The sequence below is a fragment of the Alexandromys fortis genome, unplaced genomic scaffold (genome assembly GCF_014885135.2).
Source record: "Alexandromys fortis isolate MF-2015 unplaced genomic scaffold, M_Fortis_MF-2015_v1.1 scaffold_92, whole genome shotgun sequence".
In the NCBI taxonomy this organism is placed as follows: Eukaryota; Metazoa; Chordata; class Mammalia; order Rodentia; family Cricetidae; genus Alexandromys; species Alexandromys fortis.
Genome location: NW_026067972.1, coordinates 6,428,681 through 6,454,759, shown reverse-complemented (window position 1 = coordinate 6,454,759; position 26,079 = coordinate 6,428,681). Strand labels below are relative to the sequence as shown.

Sequence of the window (26,079 nt, the reverse complement as noted above, 5' to 3'; positions counted from 1 at the left end):
TGTTTGAGATACACCTGCATGTGGCAGTGGTTCATCCCTTGTTATTCCTGATCAGATACCCTCTGAATGTGCCAATTTGTTTACCGATTTGTCAATTGAAGGACATTTCTATTTCCAGTTTTTGTGACTCTAAAGACTGAAACCAACAACTGCAAATATTCCTGTACAGGTTTTTGTGTGAGCATGTTTTTGTTTCTTTTGGGTAAAAATCAAGTAGGGATATAACTGGATTGTATGATGTGTGCATAACCTTAAAAGAAATGCCAAGAACATTCTAGAGTTCTTTGCATTCTTGCTAGAAATGTACAAGAGTCTCAGTGTCTCCATGACCTCACAGACACTGTACTGTCAGTCATTGAAGTTGGCCTCACCCTCCTCTTGTTGAAAAGGTGAGTGTTGTCATTCTTCTCTTTGTAACCCTTCCTCACGTATTGTCTCTATGGTTTCTTGATGACACAGTCTTGCTTCACAGCTGGGCTGTCCTTGAATTTGGTATCTTCCTCCTTCAGCTTTCTCAGTGCTAAAATTATAGGCATGTACCAGCATGACTGGCAGTTAATTTGCTCATTTGTTCTTTCTGTTTTTTTTTTTTTTTTGAAAGTTGAGAACCTGCTAATAAAGTGCCCTTCTTTGAGCAATAGCCACAGCTTTTTTGGTCTTAATTTGCAATATTCCCCAGTGTTCTTATATATCTACATTTTTGTTTTTATTTATCCATTTACAAGTATTTGCTAGAACTTCTGCTTTAGAAATAATAATAATATTATTGTGTGTGAGAGAGAAAGATTTGACTGTGTGCTTGCCATGGTATGCATATGGATAGTTTTTCAGGAGTCCTCCCATCTTTAAGGCAGGGTATCTCTTATGCTGCACACACCAACTTCAAGCTGATTCTTCTGTCTCCACATTTCATTTTACCATAGGAGTACTGAGATTACAGATACCAGCCAGCACATCTGACTTTTAGGTGGCTTTCAGGGTTCAAAATGAAGTCTTCAGGCTTGTAAAACAAGTGTTTAGACCCACTGAGACATCTTATCTAAGCTTCTACTTTCCATTAAATATTATTTAGACACAATACAACAAAAGAACAAGACAGAAAAAGGCATTTTTTATTGAAACTTACATTAACTTTGGGGTATCTGATGGATACTATATTTACATCTACTTTATCTTTTATCATAACTAAGGAAAACTATAACTATATATTCTGAAAACTTCAAAATCTCTGCTTCTCCTCTCTTTTCTGAGTACTGTATTCAGATACCCAGTTGTGTGTTAACAGAACTCATTTAATATATTCATTAGAGAGCCCGAGGTGTGGGTTGTGTCCTGTGCTCCCCTCAACCCTAGGTTTAGGATGGTGCCAGTAGATGGGTTCAGATTTTCACATTCAATTTCTTTATGTAATAGATACATGTTTAATTAGGTAGAAGATGCTATGTTCTGTTGTGGAGTGCTCAAGGAAAGAAGCAGTGTCTGCAGGGAGAGTTGCCTTTGGGCTCAGAGTTAGAGAAACAGTCTTGTCACTTGCCTGGAGCAATATATGCTAAGATTCTATGTATATTTTCCCCCTATTTCTTGAAAAAAAAAATTACCCTCTAGCAGTTGCTATTGGCAACAGAACTATAGCCTGGGAGAATTTTCTTTTTGTCTGCTACCCATGACTAGACAATTAACCCAATTATAAAAAAAATTAAATGGCACACTAAACCAATGTACCATCCCTGAGGAAGTATTAAGTGGAGACATATATGGTAGGAAGAAGGTGAGTGCCCAGGAAGAAAGAAGTTATCAACTAAACAGTCTGCAACTTATTAGTAGTCAGGTGAATGCAACCAGCTGGGCTTGCCATCAACTGATGCCCCCAGAATTTTGGGTCTTATTGTGAAATTTCAAGACAGTCACACTCTCAAAATTCTGAGGGTCTTCTGGACCAGACATTGAATATTCTTCATGGACCTTAGAACTTTCAGAGAGCACAAGTCAAGGAGTTGTTTCCTTTCCGCCACCTGTTATTAGGAATCTATAAGACAAGCAACAACGGGGCAACCTGACAACCCAACAAATGATAGCTGCTGACCACAGTCGCGGGACTAAGCACCTAAGTCTTAGAGTAACACAGAGGGAACAACTCATGTTGTTATCCTCATGTTACAGATGAGGACACATCTGCAATGATGTTATCAAGATTATATTCTTAATAGGTAATTGAGCAGGAGAATTGAGCTTTGACTTTAAAGCTTATGTTCCTAATTAGGAAGCTAAATTATTTCCATTTTTCTAGGAATAACTGCTGATCTTTATCCAATTTTTTGTTCCAAATTCAGTTTGGATATAGGAAAGAATTTAAATTTAACTAATTTTTGACTTTACTTTGAAAAGTAGATAGAAAATGCTTTTATTTTACTTCAAGTGTATATTTTAATAGTCTTAATTAAAATGTTATATATAATTCAAGAAAAAAGTAGCTTCCTCTAAGGATCCAATATGCTAGGGTATTTTTATTACATATTGGAAAATTAGAGGCTAAATTTTTAAGATAGACATTGTCCTTCCCCATTTTCAAATATCCTCTGTAGAGAGTAGCAAAGTTGAATCTCAGATGGATGATCACTCCTTTGAATGTGTTATGAGAGCTGAGCTTCTCATGGATATACTATGGCAGGCCCAAGCTTAGAGGACATGTGGACAAGGAAGTACTTTTTTGAGACAGGTGATCAAGGTTTTATTTTGACTAAGCGAAGACATATGAGCTCCTAAATGATGATATTCTGAGAGACCTGGAAGGAAGTTTGAATAGTACCAAATCAGCAAACTGTGAAGAGCAAGAAAATTGTGTAGGTTTGCCTCATGCTTTTTAAAAGGTATTATAATCTATAATGTAAAGCTCTTGCCCCACAAATATAGCAGGCAGGAGTACAATAAAGCATATAAGAATTGGTGGGGGGAGGAATGGTCTTTTAATTACTACTAAAATGATATCTGTCATACTTCTTTTGCTTCTTTATGGTTTCCTTAGGTCACTGGACCTATTTGGGCTGGGGAGAGCATCAGAGTACGTAAGCATTTCAATTCCTTATCATTTTCTAGACCTTTTTTTTGTGTGTGTATAACTGTGTGCAGGTGGGTGTGGCACACAAATGTGCGTGTCACAGTGGGAATGTGGAAGTCAAAGCACAACTTGTAGGAGTTGGTTTTCTTCGACCACGTGCCCCTTGAGGATTGAACTCAGGTCTGTAGGTATCTACCTGCTGAGCCATCTTGCCAGCCAGTTTTCTTGATTTTTCCCCTTTAATGTTTTCCCTGTCAGCTAAGAAGCTGAAGCTGGATATTCATGCATACTAGTGTATGTAATTCAGTTCTCTTTTCTATTCTTATTTAAATGGTGGCAAGAGTGGGATAGGGAGACAAGGAAAAGGAGAAGGTAAGTAAGGAGATTGATTTTGCGTGAGGTTTAAACACCAAAGTTGCAGTTAGAATCCTCATGAACTACTGAACTTTATTCCCTAGACACAAATGGTGCCACCAGCCTTTGGTGTTGGCATTTTTGGTCTCCTGACTGACATAGAAGGACTATGACCAGAAGAAGGTTTATTCTGAACTGAATTAGAGACAGAGCTATTGTGAATCTCAGTGTAGTCATGCCATGCAAAGCTGGGAAGATCTAGAGAATAGACGGATGTTTCTGGTTTATTAGTCTAGGTTTGTGTCATTTCAGGAAATGAGAAACAGAGGCTATGGTTTGACTTTTCCTTTAAGCAGCCCACAGAGACCAGAATCTACCTTTGTTCTGAGCTTGGAGAGCAGGGCACTCAGTTCTTTTCAGCAAAATGGCTCAGTTTTAGACTGATTTTGTCCATGAGCAGGGCAAGAACCAGCCTCAGTGATTAGGTATCCAGCAGATGCATGGCCAGACTTAAATCATCATTGTCATTGGAGTGTCTAAAGTACTTCTGTGGACTGAGTGCTGGAGTGGATTTCTACTGCTAGAGAACTGCTCAAAATGCCTGAGAAAGATGAGAGATGTTAAGTTTCTCAAGTAGAAAAAAGCAAACCATGAAGAATATGTGTCAGTACTCTTGTTTCTTCTCTGACCAATAAACTTCTAGTGGTATTCAGGATTTAGAGACAGTGACCAAATCCAAGACTACTTCAAACCAGAGAGCCACATTCAGTATTTCATTCTGTTTTCTGTATGGTTGGAGAACTATCTTTGCTGCAGGTTAAATTACTTACCTAGGCTACATTTATTTTATTTTTCCCCCAAACAAAATGGAAATCTATTTCACAATTGGCAGCAACTGCCTTAAAAAATACAGTTGATATGCAAATGTTTTTCTTTTTTATATAAATAACATTTTTCACTTTTTACATTTATTTTCTATTATTGCTTTTCATATACTTGCCAAGAGAATTACCAATTTTTCTCAATATGTATGCATGTGTATATATATATAGTATATATATAAATAAAAACTCAGAGACAGAAATTGGGGATCAAACTGAAGGTCCGAAAAATAAAGCAGTCAGCCACTGGCTCTTATCTCGACCTCAGTCCGAAAATGGTGATCCTGCCTCCAGGAATTTCAGAATGAGACTGAACCTGAGAGCTGGCTCCTCCCATTTTATAATCCTCTCTAGTTTGGGGATTAAGGGCGTGTACCACTACCACCTGGTTTCTAAGGCAAGCTAGTGTGGTTACTGGAATTAAAGGTGTGTGTCATTGATGCCTGATCTGTAAGGCTGGCCAGTGTGACTGTTTTACTTTTCTGATCCTCAGGCAAACTTTATCTATTAGAGTATAAATGAAATTCCGCTCCATGTATGTATATACACAAACACATATGTCACTCACACACACACACACACACACACACACACACACACACACACACACACATATATATAAATATATAAATGTATCCTTTCATGACGCCATCTTTCTTATCTGGACTCCAGCAGGTATTCCCTTCCTCCTCCACTCTTACTTACCTACATCTCCATAAAGCTTTCCTTCCTTCCATATCAGGAAGTGAACTTCCTTTCTTTTGAGTGATATATAGCCTATCTTATGGTATTCTCATGTACTACCTTCCTTGAGTAAAAATTCAGTATTTGGTTGTGAGCCTAGCCTTTAATGGCTGAGCCATCTCATTTGAGATGGGCAATGGTGGCACATGCCTTTAATCCCAGCACTTGGAAGGCAGAGGCAGGTGGATCTCCGTGAGTTCAAGGCCAGCCCGGTCTGCTAGGGCTGTTATACAAAAAAGCCTTGTCTCAAAAAAAAAAAAAAAACCAACAAAAAACAAACAAACAAACAAAAAAAACCCCAGAGCAGTTAAGAGTACTTGGTCAGATGCAACCAATAGTTTCTAGCTTTGACACAGGAGATTTTACCTCTGACTAAGCTCCTCCTTCTGCCTCAATAGGTTGTCTTTTGTGGCTTCTAAAAACTCAAAAGATTCTCTAGCTTACATACTAATATCCTTCTTGTCACGGTTCAGGGAGACTTGACCTCCGCCCCCTCCCCTGTATGCATGGGTAGTCCAATACTGACTTCCTCAGAATTACTTTTGTGAGTTCAGAAAGAACTAAGTCTGAGTGGCCATATTGGTTTTGTTTCTAGATCCTTTCTAATCTTCACAATGAAAAGAATATGAAGGTCTGAATATGGTGCCTCCAAGTCTCTTTTCCTAATGTGTCTTCAGAATACTTCTAAAGTCAAATGCTTTGCCCTTCCCAGTTTCTAACCTTTACCACTTTTTTTTTGCTTGTGTTTTTTCCAAGACAAGGTCCCACTCTGTAGCCCTGGTTGTCCTCGAATTCACTCTGTAGACCAGGCTGGCCTTGGCCTGCCTTCCCCTCCCAAGTGCTAGGATTAAAGGTGGATGCCACCACACAGAGTTTCAACAAATTTGTTTTAACTGTTGAGTGTAAGCAGTAATTTCTGACCATTTGAAGTCTAGTCTCATTCTCATTCTCATGCTTTACTGTAGTTTGATGACATTCTTTCTCAGGGTTTTTTATTTAATTTTTTAAGTGTTCATATGTTACCATAAACTAAGTGCGAGCTAGGAAGTCCTTGGTGTCCCTAACACCAGCCTCACTTTTTCACCCTAAATTCAATAGAAAAGATTCACAAGATCATCTCAGCCTTGTGCCCCAGCTGTACCCACAAAGGTGATTTGAACTTCAGTGCTCAAATATATTTCTTTCTTGCTCCCATATGTTTTAGTGGAATTATTATCTATAGACTAACGTTGAAGCCCAGGAATTCTTCCTTATCATTGCTTGTTTTTTTTTTCTTATTTTTAATCAAAACCAGTTTTTAAATATTATATCTCACTGAATATCCTTGCCCAAACCCAAAATTAAGTTCATCTGTCTAATGCTTCTATTTCTTTCACTTTTTTGAGACAGCACATAGTCCAGGCTGGTCTTGAACTTGCTATGTAGCTGAGGATGGCTTTGAATTCCCAATCCTCCTGCCACTACATTGCAAGTTCTAGAATTGCAGCTGTGGGCCGGGCGGTGGTGGCGCACGCCTTTAATCCCAGCACTCGGGAGGCAGAGGCAGGCGGATCTCTGTGAGTTCGAGGCCAGCCTGGTCTACAAGAGCTAGTTCCAGGACAGGCTCCAAAGCTACAGAGAAACCCTGTCTCGAAAAACTAAAAAAAAAAAAAAATTGCAGCTGTGTGTTTCATCAGTTCTGTCTGGATTTTTGTTTGTGTATTTGAGTTCATTGGGTCTTTGCCGTTTCTGCTGTGTGTTCACAAGTCCAGATTTCCTGCCCTAGTAAAAGTTTATGATCTAGTTTTTGGGGAGATTTCTGAAGCCTACACTGCTATGAAGATTATCTTTCAAAATTATTAATATGAGATGCCCATTATATGCTAAAAGTCCTTCCATTTGAGAATGGTGAATTTTCCTTTTTTCGTGGTGAGCCAAATAGAAACTTGGCAAAAAAAAAGGACATGTGGGACCTTCTTAATCATGTATGTATGATTATCAGCTATGACTTCTCTATAATGTAGTTTATATACTCTTAGATTCATTCCTTCCCAAACACAGTTTTTATTTATGATAAACCAGTTGCTGGTTTGAAAAGCAAAACTACTTTTGACCACTGCTGCTCAGGAAATGTGAACGCGTTGTTAGTGAGAATGCAAACGGTTTCCTTCTTTTAGCCAGTGCTCAGGGTGGGAATTCTGAGCACAGGTTATAGACTCTTGATAGGAATTGCCTTACAGCAAGACTTTTCTGCTGTTCTTAAACTGCATTTTGAGCCTTTGACTAGACCTGAAAGACCTGACCTTGGCTGTCCTGATTTCTAGGACCAGATTCTGATATGCTTTGATTCAGCCCATGTATTTTAAAGGCTGAAAACTCCTGACCAACTTTAAACTAAAATTTATTTTCTTCTAAGACATGGAAAAGGCATTTCCACCCTTTGCTCTTTCCCCTTTGATAATCAGAGAGACCCAGAGTATATGTGAGACATTTCAAAGCAGAGCTTAATTAAATTATTATAGCTAGAAAACTGGAAGCAGACTTCCAGAGAATTTTGCACTGGGAAAATGCAATTTAGTTGTTCCTCTAAGAATCAACAATAAAATGAAACTGCCATTTCTTATTTGATAATGAGAGAGACTATTTTGCATGTGTTTTTGATTTCACTGGACTTCTGTGCAGCTCAGTTTTTACTCTTAAGCTTCTAGAATATGGCTACCTAAGTTAGAAGCAGGAAATGTTCTGAAGAATTACATAAAACTTGGGCGGTTGATCTGTTTTTTTTTTTTTTCTACAGCCTTTGAAGACCCTGATAGTGCCGTTGATGACCGAGACAGTGACTATCGCAGTGAGACCAGCAATAGCATCCCTCCTCCTTACCATACAACTTCCCAGCCCAACGCTTCTGTGCACCAGTTCCCTGTGCCAGTGCGATTGCCACAGCAGCTGTTTCTTCAAGGCAGTTCCCGGGATTCTTGCAATGATTCTATGCAGAGTTATGACTTTGATTATCCAGAGCGTCGGGCACTCAGGTCGGTATTGATCCAGGTCCCTGATGCAGCTGGCAGGCAGGATGCTGGCGTTCTGATGGAGGGGATAGTGGAAGTGTAGCAGTATGACAGGCCAGACTAGAAGCATTTTACTGTAGGTTCTTGCTCTCTTTCCCACACACTTATATTTAGACGTTTCCAGCAGGAATGCTTGTCGTGTGATCCTATCTGGGAGGACATGCCCTCCTGGGGTGGTTGGCTGAAAAGAGGCGGGCAGATCTCTGAGTTTGAGACTAGCCTGGTCTACAGAGTGAGTTTCAGGACAGCCAGGGCTACACAGAAAAAGCCAGTCTCGTAATAAATAAATAAATAAACGAATAAATAAATAAAATAAATAAACCTAAAAGAAAAAGTTTGTCCTATTCCATCTCCTTCCTGGATTAGTAATTTTGACAAACCATTTACTAAGATTAAAACAAATAAAGCCACCAATATAAGTGTTTGAGTAGTGTTTCCTGTTTGAGTATTTCCCTAGAAGTTTCCTAAGAAGACCAATTTAGTCTCATAGCAGATTTGGCATTTTTGCTGGAACTTTATTTTAATTCATTTTATTAACTTCTTAAGTACACAATATTTATGATTAAATAAATTAAGGTACAATATGGCAGTGAAGAATCTCCCAAGCATACCTATGGTCTTTCTCCAGCCCATCTCCTTCCTGTCTCCTAGTTCTCTTCCCACTGTTATGTTCTATGTGCTCTTCTGTAGACTATTGTCACATATTATGAGTATAAAGGAAATCATATAAAGGAGCACAAAATCATACCTTTGTGCTCCTCCCCATTCCCCAATTTAAATTTCAATAATTAAAAAAATTATTTTCAACTTAAACTGTGGGGAAATAATACAATGAATACTTGTTGCTTAGATTTATTAGTTGTGTTAACATGTAGCCACATTTATTTGATTTCATGATCACTAAAATGCTTTTCCATCTACAGTGCTGTTTTTCCTGACATCTACAATAAGTTGCAGACATTTTGTTACATCACTAGAAAGTACTTCAGCACATAGCTTCTGAAAAGAGGACTTATCTTACATAACCTCAGTGCTCTGATAATACTAAGAAATTTTATATACAGTGACATTATCTAATACACAAATAATTTCTCCAGTTCTTGCAGTGTTCTTTGTGCGCATTTCTCCTTTTTCCAAATTTTATTATATTTTGTTTTGAAACAGGATCTCATGATGAAACCCAGTTTTGTAGTTTTTCTTCTTAAAAATAGTATTTTTCCTTTTAAAAATGGTTTATTTATTTTTTTTTTATGCACATTTGTCTTTTGCCTGCATAAATATCTGTGAAGGTGTTACATCCTCAGGAACTGGAGTTACAGATAATGATGATCTGCCATATGGGTGCTGGGATTTGAACTGAGGTCCTGTAGAAGAGCAGCCAGTGCTTCTAACCACTGAGCTGTCTCTCCAACCCCTATTTTTCTTTTTGATGTATAACTCTAGTCAAAAATCATGAAGCATTATGCTTGGTTTTCCTGTTTCCTTAGTTTCCTTTAATTTAGCAATATTTATTTGTGTTTTTTTTTTCCTGCTGTGTAAGATACATTTTTTTGAGGAATCAAGGTCTTAATTTGGTCTTATTTGATTGCTTCTTGGTGTTTAGAATCAGTTTAAACATTTTTTGGCAGAAATACTAGATAGGGTGCTATTTTCTTCTTAGTTTACCAGGAAATAATGTACTTTATCTTATTGTTAGGGACACTTTATTTAATATATTGGTAAAGAAATCTAGTATATGCTGTATTGATCCCCATACTATTTCTCATTTATAGCTAATCAATATCTGGGATTGCATCTTTAGTGCATTTTCCCAACAAATTTTACCAATAATTTTTTAACATCTATTGATTTTTGCTTGAATCATTTATTTTATTGGCGAAAGATTAGTTATTTTTTAAAAAAATCATCCCAATTTAGCTGATAATTTTGACTTTTAAAATTCACCAGATCATAGGAATGATCTCACCCTACCCACATTTCACCAATTGTACACTGGTGAGTTTTTATCTGGAGCTTTAAAAGGTCATCTCCTGCTAGAAGTATTGTCAATGAAGTTTTTTTATATACCAACTATAGCATTAGTTTTCAATCTTCTGAATCGAAAATGAAATAATATTAAGAATCATATAGAAGTTGGTAACCATTCCTTAATGGTTTATTGAATGAATGCTTGCACTTTTTGCTTGTTTGTTTGGTTCTGGCAGTGCCAAGAATTAAAATTTCTGCCTTGTGTGTGCTAGGGGAAGGATAGTCCTTTATCTTTATGTCCTCAATGCTATATAGCCTTTAGATTTCACAGACAAAAAATTGCAATGCTTCAAATAATTTGCTTGTTTGGTCTTATACTCCTGATAGCTGAAAGTTATTTTTGGGATATGTGTATTTTTTTCTTCTTAATAGATACACTTTTGGCTATAATTCTGTGTATACAGCCCCAAATATAACATTCAGCAAGTTAACATTTAGATTTCCTTTTGTGCTCAAACTCATCAACAAATAAAGGTTTCTTGGAATCTTTTAATACTTTTTCTTGTGTATACTTAACAGTTCAAACTTGGGCATTGTATATTCAGTGTGGATATTAATATAACATATAAATTTTGTATGTTCCTCAGAAAATAAAAGAAACTGAGCAAATAGCAGTGATAAATGGTAACAAGTGAACTTAAAAGTTGTTCTTAAAGCTGTTGTTTTTCTTATGTAGAAAAGCTCTGTATTGTACAAGATTCGTTGACACATGTGGATTTCCTTTTCATGTTTTTTCAGTTTGATTTTTTAAATTGTATTGGCAGTTTTAGTATTCTAAACTCAATGAACAGGTATTCAGTCTTATTACTTATTCCTTCCTTTTCTCTGTTTCTCTTTTTTCATTTCTCTCATTCCTCCAATTTTACCTTCTTACATCAGACAAGTCTGGCAGGCTAAGAATGACAAAATTAGAATTATTTCAGCTTTTTCTAATGTTAACTATGAAGAGCAAGAAAATAAATATGAGATGAATGAGAAAACATCACAAGACTTTCTAGAAAACAGTGATATAAATTTGAAGGAAATAGGGGTAAAAGAATCAAGAGCCTTTTCAAAAGCTGATGAGAACCATCACCAACAAAAACAGCCAGAGGACAGTTTGAGAAAGATATCTCCCAAGAGCAAGCACACAGACTCCTCTGCTGCTTTTGATTTTGACTGTAAGTGTGAAGCACCTACATTTTCCAGATATCCTCAGAAATATCACACAATAGATAGAAGGAGAAAAAAATTCTTATACAGACATTCTGAAGATAATGAAAGATGGCATTATAATACCAAGATTAATCCCAAATGTACATATCCTGATACTGATAATTCTGGCTGTTGTCACATTGAAAAGAAGAAACTGAACTATCCAGTTTTGTTCTCGTACAAAAATGGATTTGTGAAAAGCAGCACCTGGAACATGAACTCGGAAAGCCGTGATTGTGGTCTTCCCTATTGCTTAAGGAACTATGGAAACTCTTCTGGCTCTAACCACTCTGTCACTGATTTTACTCCATTAGATATTCATGAAGATTCTACTAGCAGTACTTCTGAAGAACTTCTAGATTCCCCCATTTCTGATGAGCAGGAAACCATGTCGCCAACATGGCTTCCATCCCATGTCCATCATATGGGAGACTTTTCTGAAGACTGTTGTGTGGCACATTCAGCATTGCCATTACAAAGGATGAACTGTGATACAAATGCAGTGGGAAATTTGTCCAGATGCTCCATGGAAGATATGGCCCCTTCCTCTATCGAGGGACTCAAAGGAAACTATGTTGACACGATGGATGAGCTTCAGTGTTTGGTAGAAACAGTGTCAGAATATTTAGCAGAGAAGGAAGAAGAGATTAATAAATTTGGTTCCCTTTCAAAAACTACAAAACCACACAAACACAGCACTACTGTTGATAATGCAGGACAGAAAACACCTGAGGATCAAGCATCACCTTTAACTGTTACCCAGAATGCCAAGGCCATAGCCGTATCTTTCCCTGAGTTGAATGGAGTAAAATGTGCTGTGGGTTCTTTATTCAGTTCACTAACAGAAAAGGTAGGTTCAGGCACAAAGCATCTTACAACCTCTGTGGAAAAACTGGTTCATTTAGTTCCCGAGAGAACAGAAACTCTTAATCAAACAGAGACAGTTAATTTGGGAACTAGCTCCAATGCCAACACAGTATTAGAGAAGAATCTTTCTGAGCAGTCTTTATTGTCCCCTCAAACAACTGATGATAAGGATGCTGACAGCCATGGCAGAACCTCTGAGAGTGAGCACCTGGGTGATGAGACTAAAGGTGTAAGCTTTCAGGATAGCACAGAAACTATGAGAAAGGACTCAGCTTCACAGAGTCAGAGTTCAATTATGATGTCTGTTTTCAGCATGTTGAATCCATTAAAGATATTTTCTGAGAAAGAGGAAGACCATAACAAAAATGAAGACCATAACAAAAATGAAGACCGTAACAAAGCACTGAAGAGGGAAAACTTTGTTGGGTGTGGTTCAGAGTCAGATCAAAGGAAGGGCATTTTTGACAAACAGAGTAGAAGTCTTGTTGCTGTAAGTAGAAGTAAAATAGGAACTACAGATCTCAAAATGCAACTAAGGGAAGATTTGCAGTCCTTACAAGAGGCCAATGAACCATCAAACATAGCTAGTAGTACAAGTAAGAAAGGTGATATTGAAAATATATTGGAAGGAAAACCTTCTGTAGATCTTTCTCTGTTACAAGAACAATCAAAACTAAGTGCCAAAGATACTAGGGGGCATCATGATGTAGCTGATAGTACCCCTGCAAATCAAGAGCCTTCTGCAAAGCCATTAGAGGAAAACAAAGTTAACAGTGATGATGATCTCCTTGAGCCACTCAGAAAATCATTTAGTCAGTTTCTGTTTACTTCTCCTGAGACCCATCAAAAGGAAACTTTGTCAAAATCTGTAAAAATTCTTAAGCTGGAGGAAGATGAACAGGAAAAGGGTGCTAAGAAAGATGGACATTCATTTTCATTTAGCGGAAAACTACGTATTCCATTTTTCACTGCTCTTAGCCATTCTGAAAAGCATCAGGATATAAAAGAGAAAGGAAGCATTTTTCCTTTGTTTAAATTTCCTCTCACTGACAGTCATAACACTGCTAATAACCAGAGTCTTCAGAGCTCAGTAGCAAGTACTGATAAAGAGAGCCTACAAAATAGCCACATGGATAGCAGACATAGTTCAGTAAAATCTAGTCCATTTCCAGATAGTCATAGTGATCTAGAGAGATTAGATAGTACTGAGGAATTAAATAAGAATGACCAAATAAATTGTCCTGAAAATGTTGAACTTAATTCATTAAAATCTAGTTCATTTTCAAATATTCATAATGACCCAGAGAAATTTAACAGCATAGAGGAATTTAATAAGAGTGACCAGATACATTGTTCTGAAGATGAAAAACATAATACAGTTTGGTCTAACTCACCTTCTAATATTAATGATTTTGGGAAATTTGGGAGTTTAGAGGAATTGAACCCAAGCAGCCATGCAGCAGTGGAGCACTATGAAAGAGCTGACCCTGAAGTTGTACCTAAAGAACACGTAACATTAGAGCTCCCAGAAGAACTTGAGACTCTTAAACAAATGGCATTTCCCTCGATACCAGAGTCTTCACGGGAGCGTATTTCTGCCATCTCAAAATCCACATTGGTTAATGACATTAATGAAGACAAAGTCAAAGATAAAACTTCTAAAAAAGAAATCCAAAGAGGCTTCCTTTCTGGCCTTTTAAACATGTTTACTTCTCTAGAAAACATGCCTAGTCAACAGGAATCCAATCTGAAAAATGATTGTTCCCATCACAAGATTAATATCTCAAGCCCATTACTCTCTGGACTATTTGGTTTGATATCAAACAGCAGTGTGAATGATTATAATCCAAATGAGGCAAAGCTCATATCTTTAGATGACACAAAAAATTTGCATGGAAGTAAGCATTTATCCACAGATGAAGTCCCTGTTGATTCATGTTTGACTTCTGAGAAGCAGAGGAGCAAGTTTGAAAACAATGAAATGTCTAGCTTCATAAAAAGGTCTTTATCGTTATTAAAAGAAACTATTCCATCATCTGATGGTTGGGTTGATAATCATCTTTGCCCTCCTACATGGAAAAACCAGGAGAGTGAAAAGCATTCCCCTTCTTCTGAGAACATTCTCCATTGCAATGAACAGGGTCTCTTAGAGAAATCTTCGGCTAAAAGGCCAACAACAAACCGTATTCTTGAAGCAAAACTTCCTGAAAGGTCAAACACGTTAAGTTCACCGGTACTTAATCCTAACATTTTAAGTAAGTCAAACCGTTATCAGGGTTTTGATGAGGACTGTTTTCAATGGTATCCTGATATAAAAGATTTCTCTAAAAACTCCAGAAGACTTCAACCAGTTTATCATTTGTTGAATCCAAACACATTTCCATCAGCAGATGCTTTCTTGTGGCCTGACTCAGAAAACCCAGTAATAAATTTGTGCCAAAAAGATCAAAATGCAAATATCTTTGAGTGGGGCACAAATCCAAACAGTGTCATTTCATGTGACTTACCATATGAATCATCAGACCAGTTAGCATTTAATGAAGGTTACTTATTAAGAGGTGATATGTGGGCAACCAGCTCGTTATATGGAAACTCTGGTTATCTTCCAGTTAATGAGAACAAGAATTCACTAGAAGAATTGCCCATTGATTTAAGTTACTCTTCAGATTATGAGAAAATTATGTATTCCCTACTGGAGCAAGAATCAACAAGAATGGATGAAAACTTTCTTTTTTCAAGTTTTGGTTATGAGTACAAGGAGTGGTTATCATGTCTTGAACATGGAGTTTGGTGTCCCTCAGAGGATGGGAATTGTGGATATTATATGTTTCATGATGGTCAGTATATATACTCTCTTCTCACTGATTGTACTGGGCAGTATGTATATTTATTTATACCTGATTATTATTATCATGAATATTTGAATTATAATTTACAAACAGATGATCTCCCAAGTATTATGCTAGATGAAAACATTATTTCTACCCATAGTCTTAAAGTTCTTGACAAGGAAGATGATTTAATATGGTATGTTGAAGAAGAATCATTTGAAGATCCTCTTGATTTATCTGTAACTTTGCCAAGAAGTGAGAGGTCATTGTATGTAAATCTAGAAACCTTTTCTCAAGTACTTGAGTCAAGTTTTGATCAAAGGGATAAACCATTAGATTTTTCAGGCTATAATTCTCAAAAATTTAAAAGAGATTTCAGATCTTTCACAGGGACATCTGATGGTTTGGAAGATTTTGAGTATATTTTGGATCTCAGAAACAAACCTGGAACTATGAGCAATCATGTCGTAAATAGAGGCCAAATTATAGCGAGAGATATGAACTGGCCTTTAGCTAAAAAGTCGTCAGATCACCTTTCCAGGCTCCATTCTCTTCAGCCATCTTCTGAAGAAACGTCCTCTTTAATTCATCCAGAAAGTGTGACTAAAATTTCACAAAAAGAAGATACATCATCAGCGAACAAATTGACACCTGTATTTTCTGTTTTGGGTGCCTTAATTAGAAGTACTTTGAATTTTGACAAGACTGAATCTGTAGAAGCTTTGGTCATGCAGAAAGTAGATCAGCAATCAGAATTAGCTGAGCCCGTATGTGCTGATCTCCAGTCACTAATCTTGAGTAAGCAGTTTCCGTGTAACTCCACAAAGGAAGAAGAAAGTTATCCTGAGGATTTGGAGAGGCTAACAATATCCAGTATTCAACAACCAGAGTCTACTGACAACATAAGGCAAAATGGTCAGATGGAGAAAGAAAGTTTATTAAAATCTAGTTTTCGAGTAAGTCAAACAACTTTTAAAGCTAAAACAGATGTAGATAATGTTAAAATTATTACAGCAAAGTCTATTTCAAATTCTCTTGCACCACAGCTTAGTAGAGATGAACATAAAAATTGTGAACGTCTGCAGGACCCGTCTTCCAAAGAGTCTGAGAGAACTTTGCTTAAGAGTGCATTGAGACTCTTTGGTTGGGAAGAAGACCCTTCAGTAAGTCCAGTGACAAATGAAACTCAGGCTCTTGGAATTATGGACCTTTTTAAAACCCAAGTGAATAAGGAAGAATCGTCAAACTTGAAAAAGAATGATGATAAAGGTGGAAAGATTTCATCTCAGGAAAATAAAGAATCTTCTGGCGTTTCAAATTTTTTTGGTACCCTTGGGGATTTCTTTAAAACCAATGTGTCTCCCAAACAGATAACTAAAAATAGGTCTGTTTCTTCAGTGACTGATGAGCATGAAGACTGGTCAAGTCCTAACCCTGTGCATCTAGTGGATCAGGATCCTGGAAATTTTCCTCCTATATCAGTTTCCTCAAAAAAGAAGATTAGAATTAGAAGTCTGAAGAAACAGACCACTGTTGATGACAGTAGGCTAAGTGAGTCATCAACCAGGGAGATGCAGAGCAATGATTTGAATGAAAAAGAGGTACCTTTCAGAGACCATCAGGCACAGCAGTCAGCAAGTTCACCTGTCTTAACATGTAGTCCCAAAGAGTCTCCTAGAGGCTATTCAAAAGAAACGTATGCCATATCTGTAGGAACAGAAGTTCCAAGGAATAATAAAAATTCTTTTGATGATCTGAGCAGAAGAAATACAAATGAACAGGATCATTTTCCTAACAAAGAATGGAAATTTTCAGCTGCTACATCTCCATCCCAACAAGAGCTTCCAACCAGAAAGAATATATTTTCTTTCTTAACTGGATCTGAAAAAGCTGAGAACAAAGCTCCTGCAGCTCTCCCAAGGGCCAAATCTCAAGCAGAAGGGCTATTCACACTTCCTTCCTTTTTCTCCACCACCAACTTAAGCATCAAGAAGGACACCTCTCGAAACAGCTCTGCTTTCAGTTTGTTTAACTTGTCTTTTTTGGATGAGAAGCAGCAGACCTCTGAGGAGAAGCAAAGCCTTTCAGCTGTTGCTCCAGTGACTGCCCAGCCCTGTAAGAAGCCATTTGTTTCTGTAGATGGTACAGACACAATGAGGGAAGGTTCTAATAATCATAAAGAAAGCATAGTCCAAAAAGCAGTTCATGAAGAGCAAGTGGCTTCTTGTTTGTCCTTTAACAGCACCACTAAGCTTACTACCTCCCTTGCAGACGAACTTATAGAGAAAACCCAGGGAAAAGTGAGTTCTAGTAAGGAAGGAGCTGAAGGAGCAACTGTTTCTGATTTGGTGAATCAGTTGCCAGACAACATTGTTCCTCTTTTACCAGAATTTCGGGAACAAGCCCTAGGGGTAGCTCCTCATGAAGAAGAGACTTCCCACCAGGAAACCTTCCTCAAGGACTCAGAGGCTAAGCCTTTTCCTCATGGTAATGGTTTGATTGAAAAACTCAATGATTTAGATGTTTGTACTGAACACCAAAATGAAAGATTTACCACTGACCCATTGAACTTGCCGTTGGAGAATGCCTCTGGTAGTCTTTCAACACAGACCCTGGATTCACCTTATGCTTCTCCAGAGCCAGGGCATGCAGGGCTCTTCCGGAACCAAGATGCAGATAAATTAGAAGACAGATCAGTATTGGGTTCCAAAGTAGAAATGCTTTCAGGGCTTGTAACCAAAGTAAAATATTTTTCTGGCTGTCTAATTGAACAGCCTAAGACTCTTTCTGGGCTTTTTTCTACTCCTAAATCTCCAAAGAAAAATTCCTTTTTTTCTTTTTCCTCTGATGCATCATCTCAGTCCCCCAAAAGTGAGTTGTTTGGAATTTTCAGAAGTCCCAAACCAGAGACACATAAACAAGAACCATCTGTATCTACTTCATGCCTTCAAAGTGGTTGTTCCAGAGACCCTGTAGGATCAGTACCTCCAGAAAACTTGCATAGACAAGCTGCCTCTGCAGGACTCAATTCAGAATCTGCTCTCAGTGGCTATAGCATGACTATGATTGGTGCAAAGACAGAATCAAATACCTTGATGGATAACTCCAAACTAACACCTGAGATGGAGAAAAATAATATTCCTGAAAATATTTCAGAATCCCCATGTTTTGAAGCACTTGCTACATCTTCTGTCTCAGAGGATGATATGGGGCAAAGAATATCTTTGAGTGATGAAGGAGACATGGGGATGCTGCAGGGCACAGACACAGATGCATCATTGGAAGCAGAACATATTCCTCCTCCAACACAGCTACAACCAGAGCCTGCCTGGGTTGCTGAAGAGATTCCCCCTTTAAACCAACCACTTCTTGAACCAGAGCCAGAGCCCGAGATCCAGATGATTGACACAAACCAAGAGTTTTTGGGGCTTGCAAGCTCTTCTCTAGAAACCAGTACTTCACTGCTTGATGAGGCAGGAGTCAGTGGGAATACTACACTGGAAATACAAAGGGATCTCTCTTGTTCTTTGCAAGAGGAACCTGTGCTTTGTACTGAAGAACATTCTGGTATACTTCATGTGCAAAAAGATCCACCTGCAGCCACTCAGGAAACAGAGCAGGCAAGACCTCGTTTTGAGGTCCCAAATGTGGCCAGTTGGCCAAAGTTTCACTTCCCATCCACTCCTTCTGACCATGGGAAGTCACTGAGTTCTATTTTTAACCCCTCTTGCTCATCTGGTAACACGGCGGTAGAGACTGGCTTAATGTCAAGCTTTAAGAAGTTGTCCACTTTATTTGAAGGAGCTAGTGAGGGGAGAGGAGGTGTTCTGGGAAGTGATCCAAAACTAGTGTTAGGAAATAAACTCAATATTTCATTTCCATGGTCAAAAGAAAATAAAGGAGCCTCTGAGCAAATGCCTAGAGAGTCTTCTCCTCCAGTTTTGGTTGTTAGCAGGGATCAGGATCTTATCATTAGCAAGACAAACAAAGTTTCAGATTCTTCTCAAATACCTAGTGCTAATCCCGAGCCAGTTGACATCTATAATCAGTCCTCTGGAACCACTGGACAGTTGCAGGACAAGCCAAGGGACTATACTCATGGGCTCTCAAGATCTGGGGAAGTGGAAAGGCAGCTGGAAATTCCAGCATCTGGAGAACATTGGGGTACAAACAATGATCTGTCTGGATCTGTCTGCCCTTCTGAGAAAAACAAGGAAGAGCACTGCAATATCTCTGGGCTACTTCAGCCAGAAAAGCAAGAAGAGGAGATATCTGCTAGCACTGGCTCTGCTTTGAATGTGGGGCAGCTAGTCATCCTGGAGGATGTCAAGGAACCAGTGACCAACAAAAGGCCTGTTCTCAAACCAGGCATCATAAATGGTTTTAAGGAATTGACCATTTATGATGCAGATGACTAGTGGTAGATTATCATAGCTTACTTTTGGTCCACCCTGTGTCGTTCCTAGCACCCAAGCTTCATGTTAATTAGCAGCTAAGTGACAAAGTCTAATGAATGGGGTTTTCCTTCTCTCACTTTTCTAGTGCCAAATAGGATTCATTGAGTGGACAGGGAGCATCTAGCATAAAGTAAAGAATATTTGCATGGTTTATTTTATTTTGTCTTTTATCAAATGGAATGGAGAAAGGAAAAAGGAAGGGACAGTGAGCATTTAAGTATCTATTAATTATAATTGTATAACCAGATAGGATGCTTTCTTGGGACTTAGACTCTTATATTACAGTAGATGGGAATAGCTGTGGTTTGCTTTGCTTTTCTAAGTCTTCTAAGATGTCTCCCCAGTGGCTGTGAAGGTATAAAGTAAAATACAAACTGCAGAGGATGACTTAGGAACATATGTATTCCATATCCTATTTCACATGGATTTGTAAAACTTCTAAGTTGCTCTGGACTGAACAACTGTAACAAAGGATAACCCCGGGTTGCCATGATACTTTACTCACAGCTGTAGTTCTTTTGCTGCTGTTCTTTCGTCTGGAGCACTGAACAAGGTACATCTGTAGAGGTTGCTACGGTTGCCTCTGAGCATAAGCACTCCAAGTATAGTTTAGGAATGTTACTTTAACCTCTGGCCCAAACATACCCAAAGCATTAGATCTACTTAGAACAGTGAAGAGAGAGACAGACAGACAGAGAGAACATACTGATCTACTTAGAACCCTGACCTGATACATGTTCTGCTAGTATGTACTGAAAAGTCAGAAATCAGCCTGAAAATAGCAGGTAATTGAGAGTACCCATTGGGAAAATCTCTTTGGGAAACATCAATGCCTTCTTTTAATCTGACCAGAGGTAATTATAAGACCTTAAGTTAAAGGCTTGACCTTGGGAAAAATAAAATAAAATCAATTCTTTTTGCATAAAAGCTTTCCAGCAGGATACCTACTAGTAAGAAAACAAGAACTCTTGACTTAGGATTGAGATGTCCAAATAGACTGGCCTTGTCTCACTCATTTCCAAGTCCATCTGTCTTCATTAAGATTGACTGACATCTTTCCCTTGGAAGATGAGCTTCAGGGTTCCAGGGGGTGTCTTGAAATGTTCTTCTCACTAGTTTGCCTTTCTTGCCACCATCATAGTTACTCTCAGCTACAACTGCTAACTCTTGTAGCATGGAACACTTCTTTCTGTGCATGGGAATTTAGGTGATGGAGAGAGGACTGAACTGGCCCCCCCCTTCATAGATAGATAACTTTCATATAGTCCTGATTTAGAGGAGTTAGGCTTAGTTCACTTTATGTATAACTGAACCTCTAGACCTGAGACTCAGCTACAGATGGATAGATTTATCTTAGGGATATTTACCACGCCACTGAAGGTATCACTATTGCATTTGTGTTGGTGAGGCCTGTAGAATTCCCTGCAAAATTTCTTAATCCTGGTCTTCATCACCTAGTTGCTTCCATACTCCATCCTGCAGGGTGAAAGAACATGCCTTTCTGCTTTGCTAAGGTGCAGGTACATGCGTTGTAATTGTAGACAAAGCAGTAAGGACTTTTTAATTAAGTAATAGAAGGGGGTGGAGCTCATTTACTGTACTTTACTATGTGGAATTTGGAAAACTTTAATCACAGCCACTGGAAAAGTTCTTTAGAAGACTGAGTAGCATTTTATAAATGAACAACAGGTCACTTTACTATTTCTTCATTCTACTGACAGATAGCAATTCGGTAAAATATCCTTTGAAGTCAGAGCTGAAGTCATAGTTTAAGTGGTGTCAGAGAGCTTAACATGTTGTCTTTTTCCTTTTGTGGTTGTGTTGAATGTCTAGAACAATTTTTCTAGATTGCAATGTTTGCCCTCACTTCCTAGGAACCTCCTATTTGTGTTTATTTTTGCTCCATGCAATTATTAGTTCCCTAGTGTATCTGTATTTGTGGTCTGGTCCTTGGTTTGCATTTATTTATTAATCTGTTTTCTTTTCATTCTTACAGCCCTGCCAGCAGTAGTAGGTATGGCTCCTCCTGTAATGTGAGTCAAGGAAGTTCTCTACTGAGTGAACTAGACCAGTATCATGAACAAGATGATGATCGGCGGGAGAGGGACTCCATTCATTCTAGCCATAGCTATGGCAGCCTTTCCAAAGATGGCCAGGCTGTTTTGGGAGAACAAGAAAAAACCTTGGAGGTAACATGTGAATCAGAGAAGGGGAAAACAGGTGAATCCAAGGAGGTGAGAGAAGCCACAACTCACCCTCTTCCAGATCTGGTGCTACATAAGGACCATGCCCTAGGACCCCAGGAGAGGTAGGTGATGGCTAGCTCACATGATACCTGTTATATCTCTTATTGAATACAAACACTTTCACTTGTTTCTTGCATCTAGGTAGGGTGACAACCATGGTTAAGTTGGGTTTCCTTTGAGTTTTGATATAATCCCCAAAATATTTGAGGGACTTGTGTTACTGAGGTGCAGGTGCACTAGGACTTCTTGAGTGTGTAACCTTGATCCTACAGATGCATTCTTTGAGTCTGAAAGTGGGCCTGAGCCCCACAGATCATTTAGTTACCATTGCTTAGGGTTCCTTGGCTGTATCCAACTCTATTCATATTTTAATTTTATTTGTGAACATTGATATTTCTGTTTTACCCTGTCTTAGGAAAAGAATTAAGGAAGAACTGACAGATTTAATACATCTGCTTGTAATTAAAAACTTATTGTACATGGTTTAGCAGTGTGTTTGGCATTTTGTATCCATAAGAAGAAAATTTTATAATGTATCTTTTGGCCAAGTGCAGTGTACACCTATAATTCAGTATTCTGGAGGCTAAAGCAAAGGGTCAGGAGCTTATGACCAACCTGAGCTACACAGCAAGACCTTTTATCTAAATACAGTGTCAATAATAACTAAAAGTAGTCCTTTTAAGAGTTATATAATAAAGTGTAGTATAGAGTTTGAGTGTTCTTTTAATACCCTGAACTACCTGTTTAGAATAGCTGAAAGGTTTGGGTATATTAGGTCTCTTAGTTTTAGTATTGTTGCTATTTTTGGGAAAATAATTATTACGAGAAACTGTATTCATTTTAGGCACTTGTTTGGTTATCTGACCTTTACACAGAAGATGCTAATAGCAGTGCCCAGACACTGTTAGATAGTTTCCCAAGGATAAAATCTTGCCCCTGCACCAAGTTGAAAACTACTAGGGTAGAATGTTAAGAGGATGGCTTAGATTTTCAGACATCTAGATCTCATCACAGAGCTAAGAGACCAGGAAAGTTAATGCCAGGTGGCTGGATGAATCATGGATCTTCCTGAAGATTGTTATAAAGCTGCTTTCTCTCTTTCCCTATTTTTATTTTGCTTGTTTTTCTTTCTTTTTATAAGATAAGGTCTTATGTTATAGCCCACGCTGGTTACAGTCTCATAACTTAACCTCCTGCCTCTACCTCCAGATTGCTGAGATTATAGGCATATACTATAATCTTAGATCCATTCTCAGGTTTTAGTCATCTGTTGTGCTTCAGATAATAATGAAGAGGCCTAGGAGACTTAAGTCTGGACCAGGCCTCCTTCTGGGGTCGATGGCCCACCAAAAGGTTGGGTTTTTTGGACCTTGAACCTGACATTACTATTGTCAGGGCTGAGCTCTTAGAAGAGGTGAAGTACTTCACATGAATACTCGTTCATCTCTCTTGTTGTCTCCTCTTAGGTCTTAGCTATCTGATCTCTACTCTTGGAGTTGACTCAGGGCCCTTGCCATTGCTTCTTGTTCCATTGCCTCTCAGCATCTATGAACTATTTCATGAACAAAGGAGAAGGAAGGGGGATGAAAAGAGTTGCCATTTTAGAGAGAAATTGTTTTCAAAATAGGTATTCAGAACTATGCTGCTGTTTTAGTTTTTTGAGACAGGGTTTCTCTGTAGCTTTGGAGCCTGTCCTGGAACTCGCTCTGTAGACCAGGCTGGCCTTGAACTCACATAGATCTGCCTGCCTCTGCCTCCTGAGTGCTGGGATTAAAGGCATGTGCCACCATCACCCGTCTTAGAACTATGCTGTTTCATGGCCTGAATCACTAATCACATCTAGGCATGACCACAAAAATACGTTTTTTCTAGATATTTGGCAGTCTTGCCTTGAATATTGTCACCTTGTTGTCTCTGCTATTTACAAGAAGTATTCTTTTCTTTGTTACAAGTCTTCCCGAGGAGAATGCATCTTCACCATTTACCCAAGCCAGAGCACACTGGATCCGAGCAGTTACCAAGGTTCGACTCCAGCTGCAGGAGGTAGGAAATTTGTTCCAATAATGGTTGGGACAGTTTTTTCCTTTGAGAAATTTGGGAGACATATGGTGCTGGAGAAGCTGTCAGTGATTAGTCATCTTCTTACAGTGTGCTTCTGGAATGCATGGCAATTAAGCTAGAGCCTTAAGAGATGGGAGGTGGCCTTGGCCTTTTCTAGGCTGCGTAATGAGAATCAAATAGGGATAGGAGGTGGGAGCTTGGAGGTAGGGCTAAATGCCTATTTTTTCTACTATCATCTCTTTTGTTTGATATTACATTAAGGAACAAGGCCTCTTCAGTAATTTGTTGTATTCTTCATTGGCCAGTTCAAGTACCACTGGATGATTTTACACAGGGTTGGAAATAGGGTACAGACATTTTTATGGAAAAATTTGGCCCTAATATAAGGCCTAAAACATGGACACTTTAAGATCTGCAATGATAAATAAATAAAAAAAAAATCTGCAATGAGGGGCCTGGAGACATGGCTTAGTTGGTATAGGTACTTTCTGTGCAAGCATGAAGATCTGGATTTGGTTCTTGGCAACCACGTAAAAATCTGGGCATGGCTGCATGCATCTGGAACTCCAACACTGTGAGGGGAGGTGATAACAGCAGGATCATGGGGACGCCCTGGTCCCCATCCTATTTCCAGATCCTGTCAGAGACCCTGCCTTAGAATAAGGCAGAGATTGATCATGCAGGACACCTAACTTCTTTTGCCTTCCATGCACCTTTACATATTTGACCACACACAAAAATACACATTGGAGTTGGGAGGGAGCAGGGGACATGGAAAGAGGGGAGATAAGGCGATAGAGGAAGAAAACAAGAGTAGATGATCTAGTTAGGTTCTATTACTGTTATAAATACTATGACCACAAGCTACTTGGTGGGGAAAGAGTTTATTTTACCTTACAGTTCACTTCATGAAATAAAGATAGGGCAGGAACCTAAGGTAGGAACTGAAGCAGAAGCCATGGAGAAACACTGCTTACTGCCTTGCTCTCCATGCCTTGCTCAGCTACTTTTCTTATGCAACACAGGACCACTTTCGCAGGGGCACAGCACTCCTAGTGAGCTGGTCTTCCCATGGCAATTGTTAATTGAGAAAATACCCTACAGGTAAAGTAATGAAGGTATTTTCTCAATCAAGATCCCTCCTCCCAGATAGCTCTGTTTTCATCACGTTGACATAAAATTTACCAGGACAAAAGATAATTTTTTTTTTCACTTTTAGCATTAAAAGTTTCCTCTTCGCAAAACATGTTCTTATCTGGGCATCAGAAGATAGGCAGTCTACAAGCAGAAGTGTAGTTTTTAAATGACAGTAGCAGTCACTAGTGTAAAACTTGGCAGATATTAAAATCAGGCATGCTCACATGTGTGCACATACCCTTTAAAGACTAATTTGAAACGTAAGGGAAGTTGTGAGACAGCCATGTAGCTTTGTATCCCTTTATCAAATGCTGCAGCTGTCACCATGTCACATTTGCTTCATTGTTTTTCCTCTATTATGACCAATCTTTCTCTCAATTTGAGAGAAAGTTTGTATCCTCCCCTGAAAATGAGGCCACTTTCCAGAATAACCACACTTGCACTATCCAAAGAAAACTTGCACCATCAAGAAAACACCAGCATCAGGACCCCATCAAATTTTCCAGCTATCCCCCACAAACTCTCTCTTTCCTTTCTGATTCAGAATCTAATGGCCGCTACACACATTCACAAGCATGTGCACATACACACATGGTTTTGTGGGTTGTTTGTAAGGCAGGGTCTCTCTATGTAGCTTAGGCTAGCTTGGAGTTTACCATGTATTCTTGGTTTGTCTCAAACTTTCAATCTTCATGCCTAAACCTCTGGAAAATACTGGGTTTGTATAATGTGCTGTTATACTCAGCTTGAAAAAATATAACATTTAAATTTTTAAAAATTTTAATTTAATGATTGTGGTTCTTTGAATCAAGGTCTTGTTACACAGGCCAGGTTGGCCACAAATTTATGGTCTTCCTGCATCAGCCTTCTGTGTGTTGGGATTATAAGTGTGTACTACCATACCTGTCTTAAAAATGTTTTTTTATCGTTAATAAATATTCTTAGATGTCAGCTATTAATTTTTTATGCTTTTCACATTTTTAATTTACATGATGTAATATGTTAATCTAATTTTATGTATATATAATTTTAGGTGAATAATGTGTCAGGGTAATAAAACACTGGTAATCTGTTAACTGGACTGACTGTTGTGAGGAAAACAAAAATTAAACCGACTTTTATAGAATCAGTGTCATAACGCTAAGTTTTTATTTTGAATGTTTTTAAAGTAAAAGTC

The 26,079-nt window shown here is 38.4% G+C and overlaps 1 protein-coding gene across 8 annotated transcripts in view; it reads left to right on the top strand.

The window, feature by feature from the left end:
* Positions 1–26,079, top strand: part of Unc13b (unc-13 homolog B) — a 187,830-nt gene that overhangs the window by 90,062 nt on the left and 71,689 nt on the right. For 4 of the 8 annotated variants that reach the window (XM_050155897.1, XM_050155892.1, XM_050155895.1 and 1 more), the window contains 4 exons: positions 3,023–3,058; positions 7,811–8,045; positions 21,455–21,766; positions 23,657–23,747. In XM_050155897.1, the coding sequence (XP_050011854.1) occupies positions 3,023–3,058; positions 7,811–8,045; positions 21,455–21,766; positions 23,657–23,747 (674 nt within the window). Of the gene's footprint in view, positions 1–3,022; positions 3,063–7,810; positions 8,046–11,297; positions 19,353–21,454; positions 21,767–23,656; positions 23,748–26,079 lie in introns of all 8 variants that reach the window. The other 4 variants (XM_050155893.1, XM_050155898.1, XM_050155891.1 and 1 more) reach the window with 3 other exon arrangements.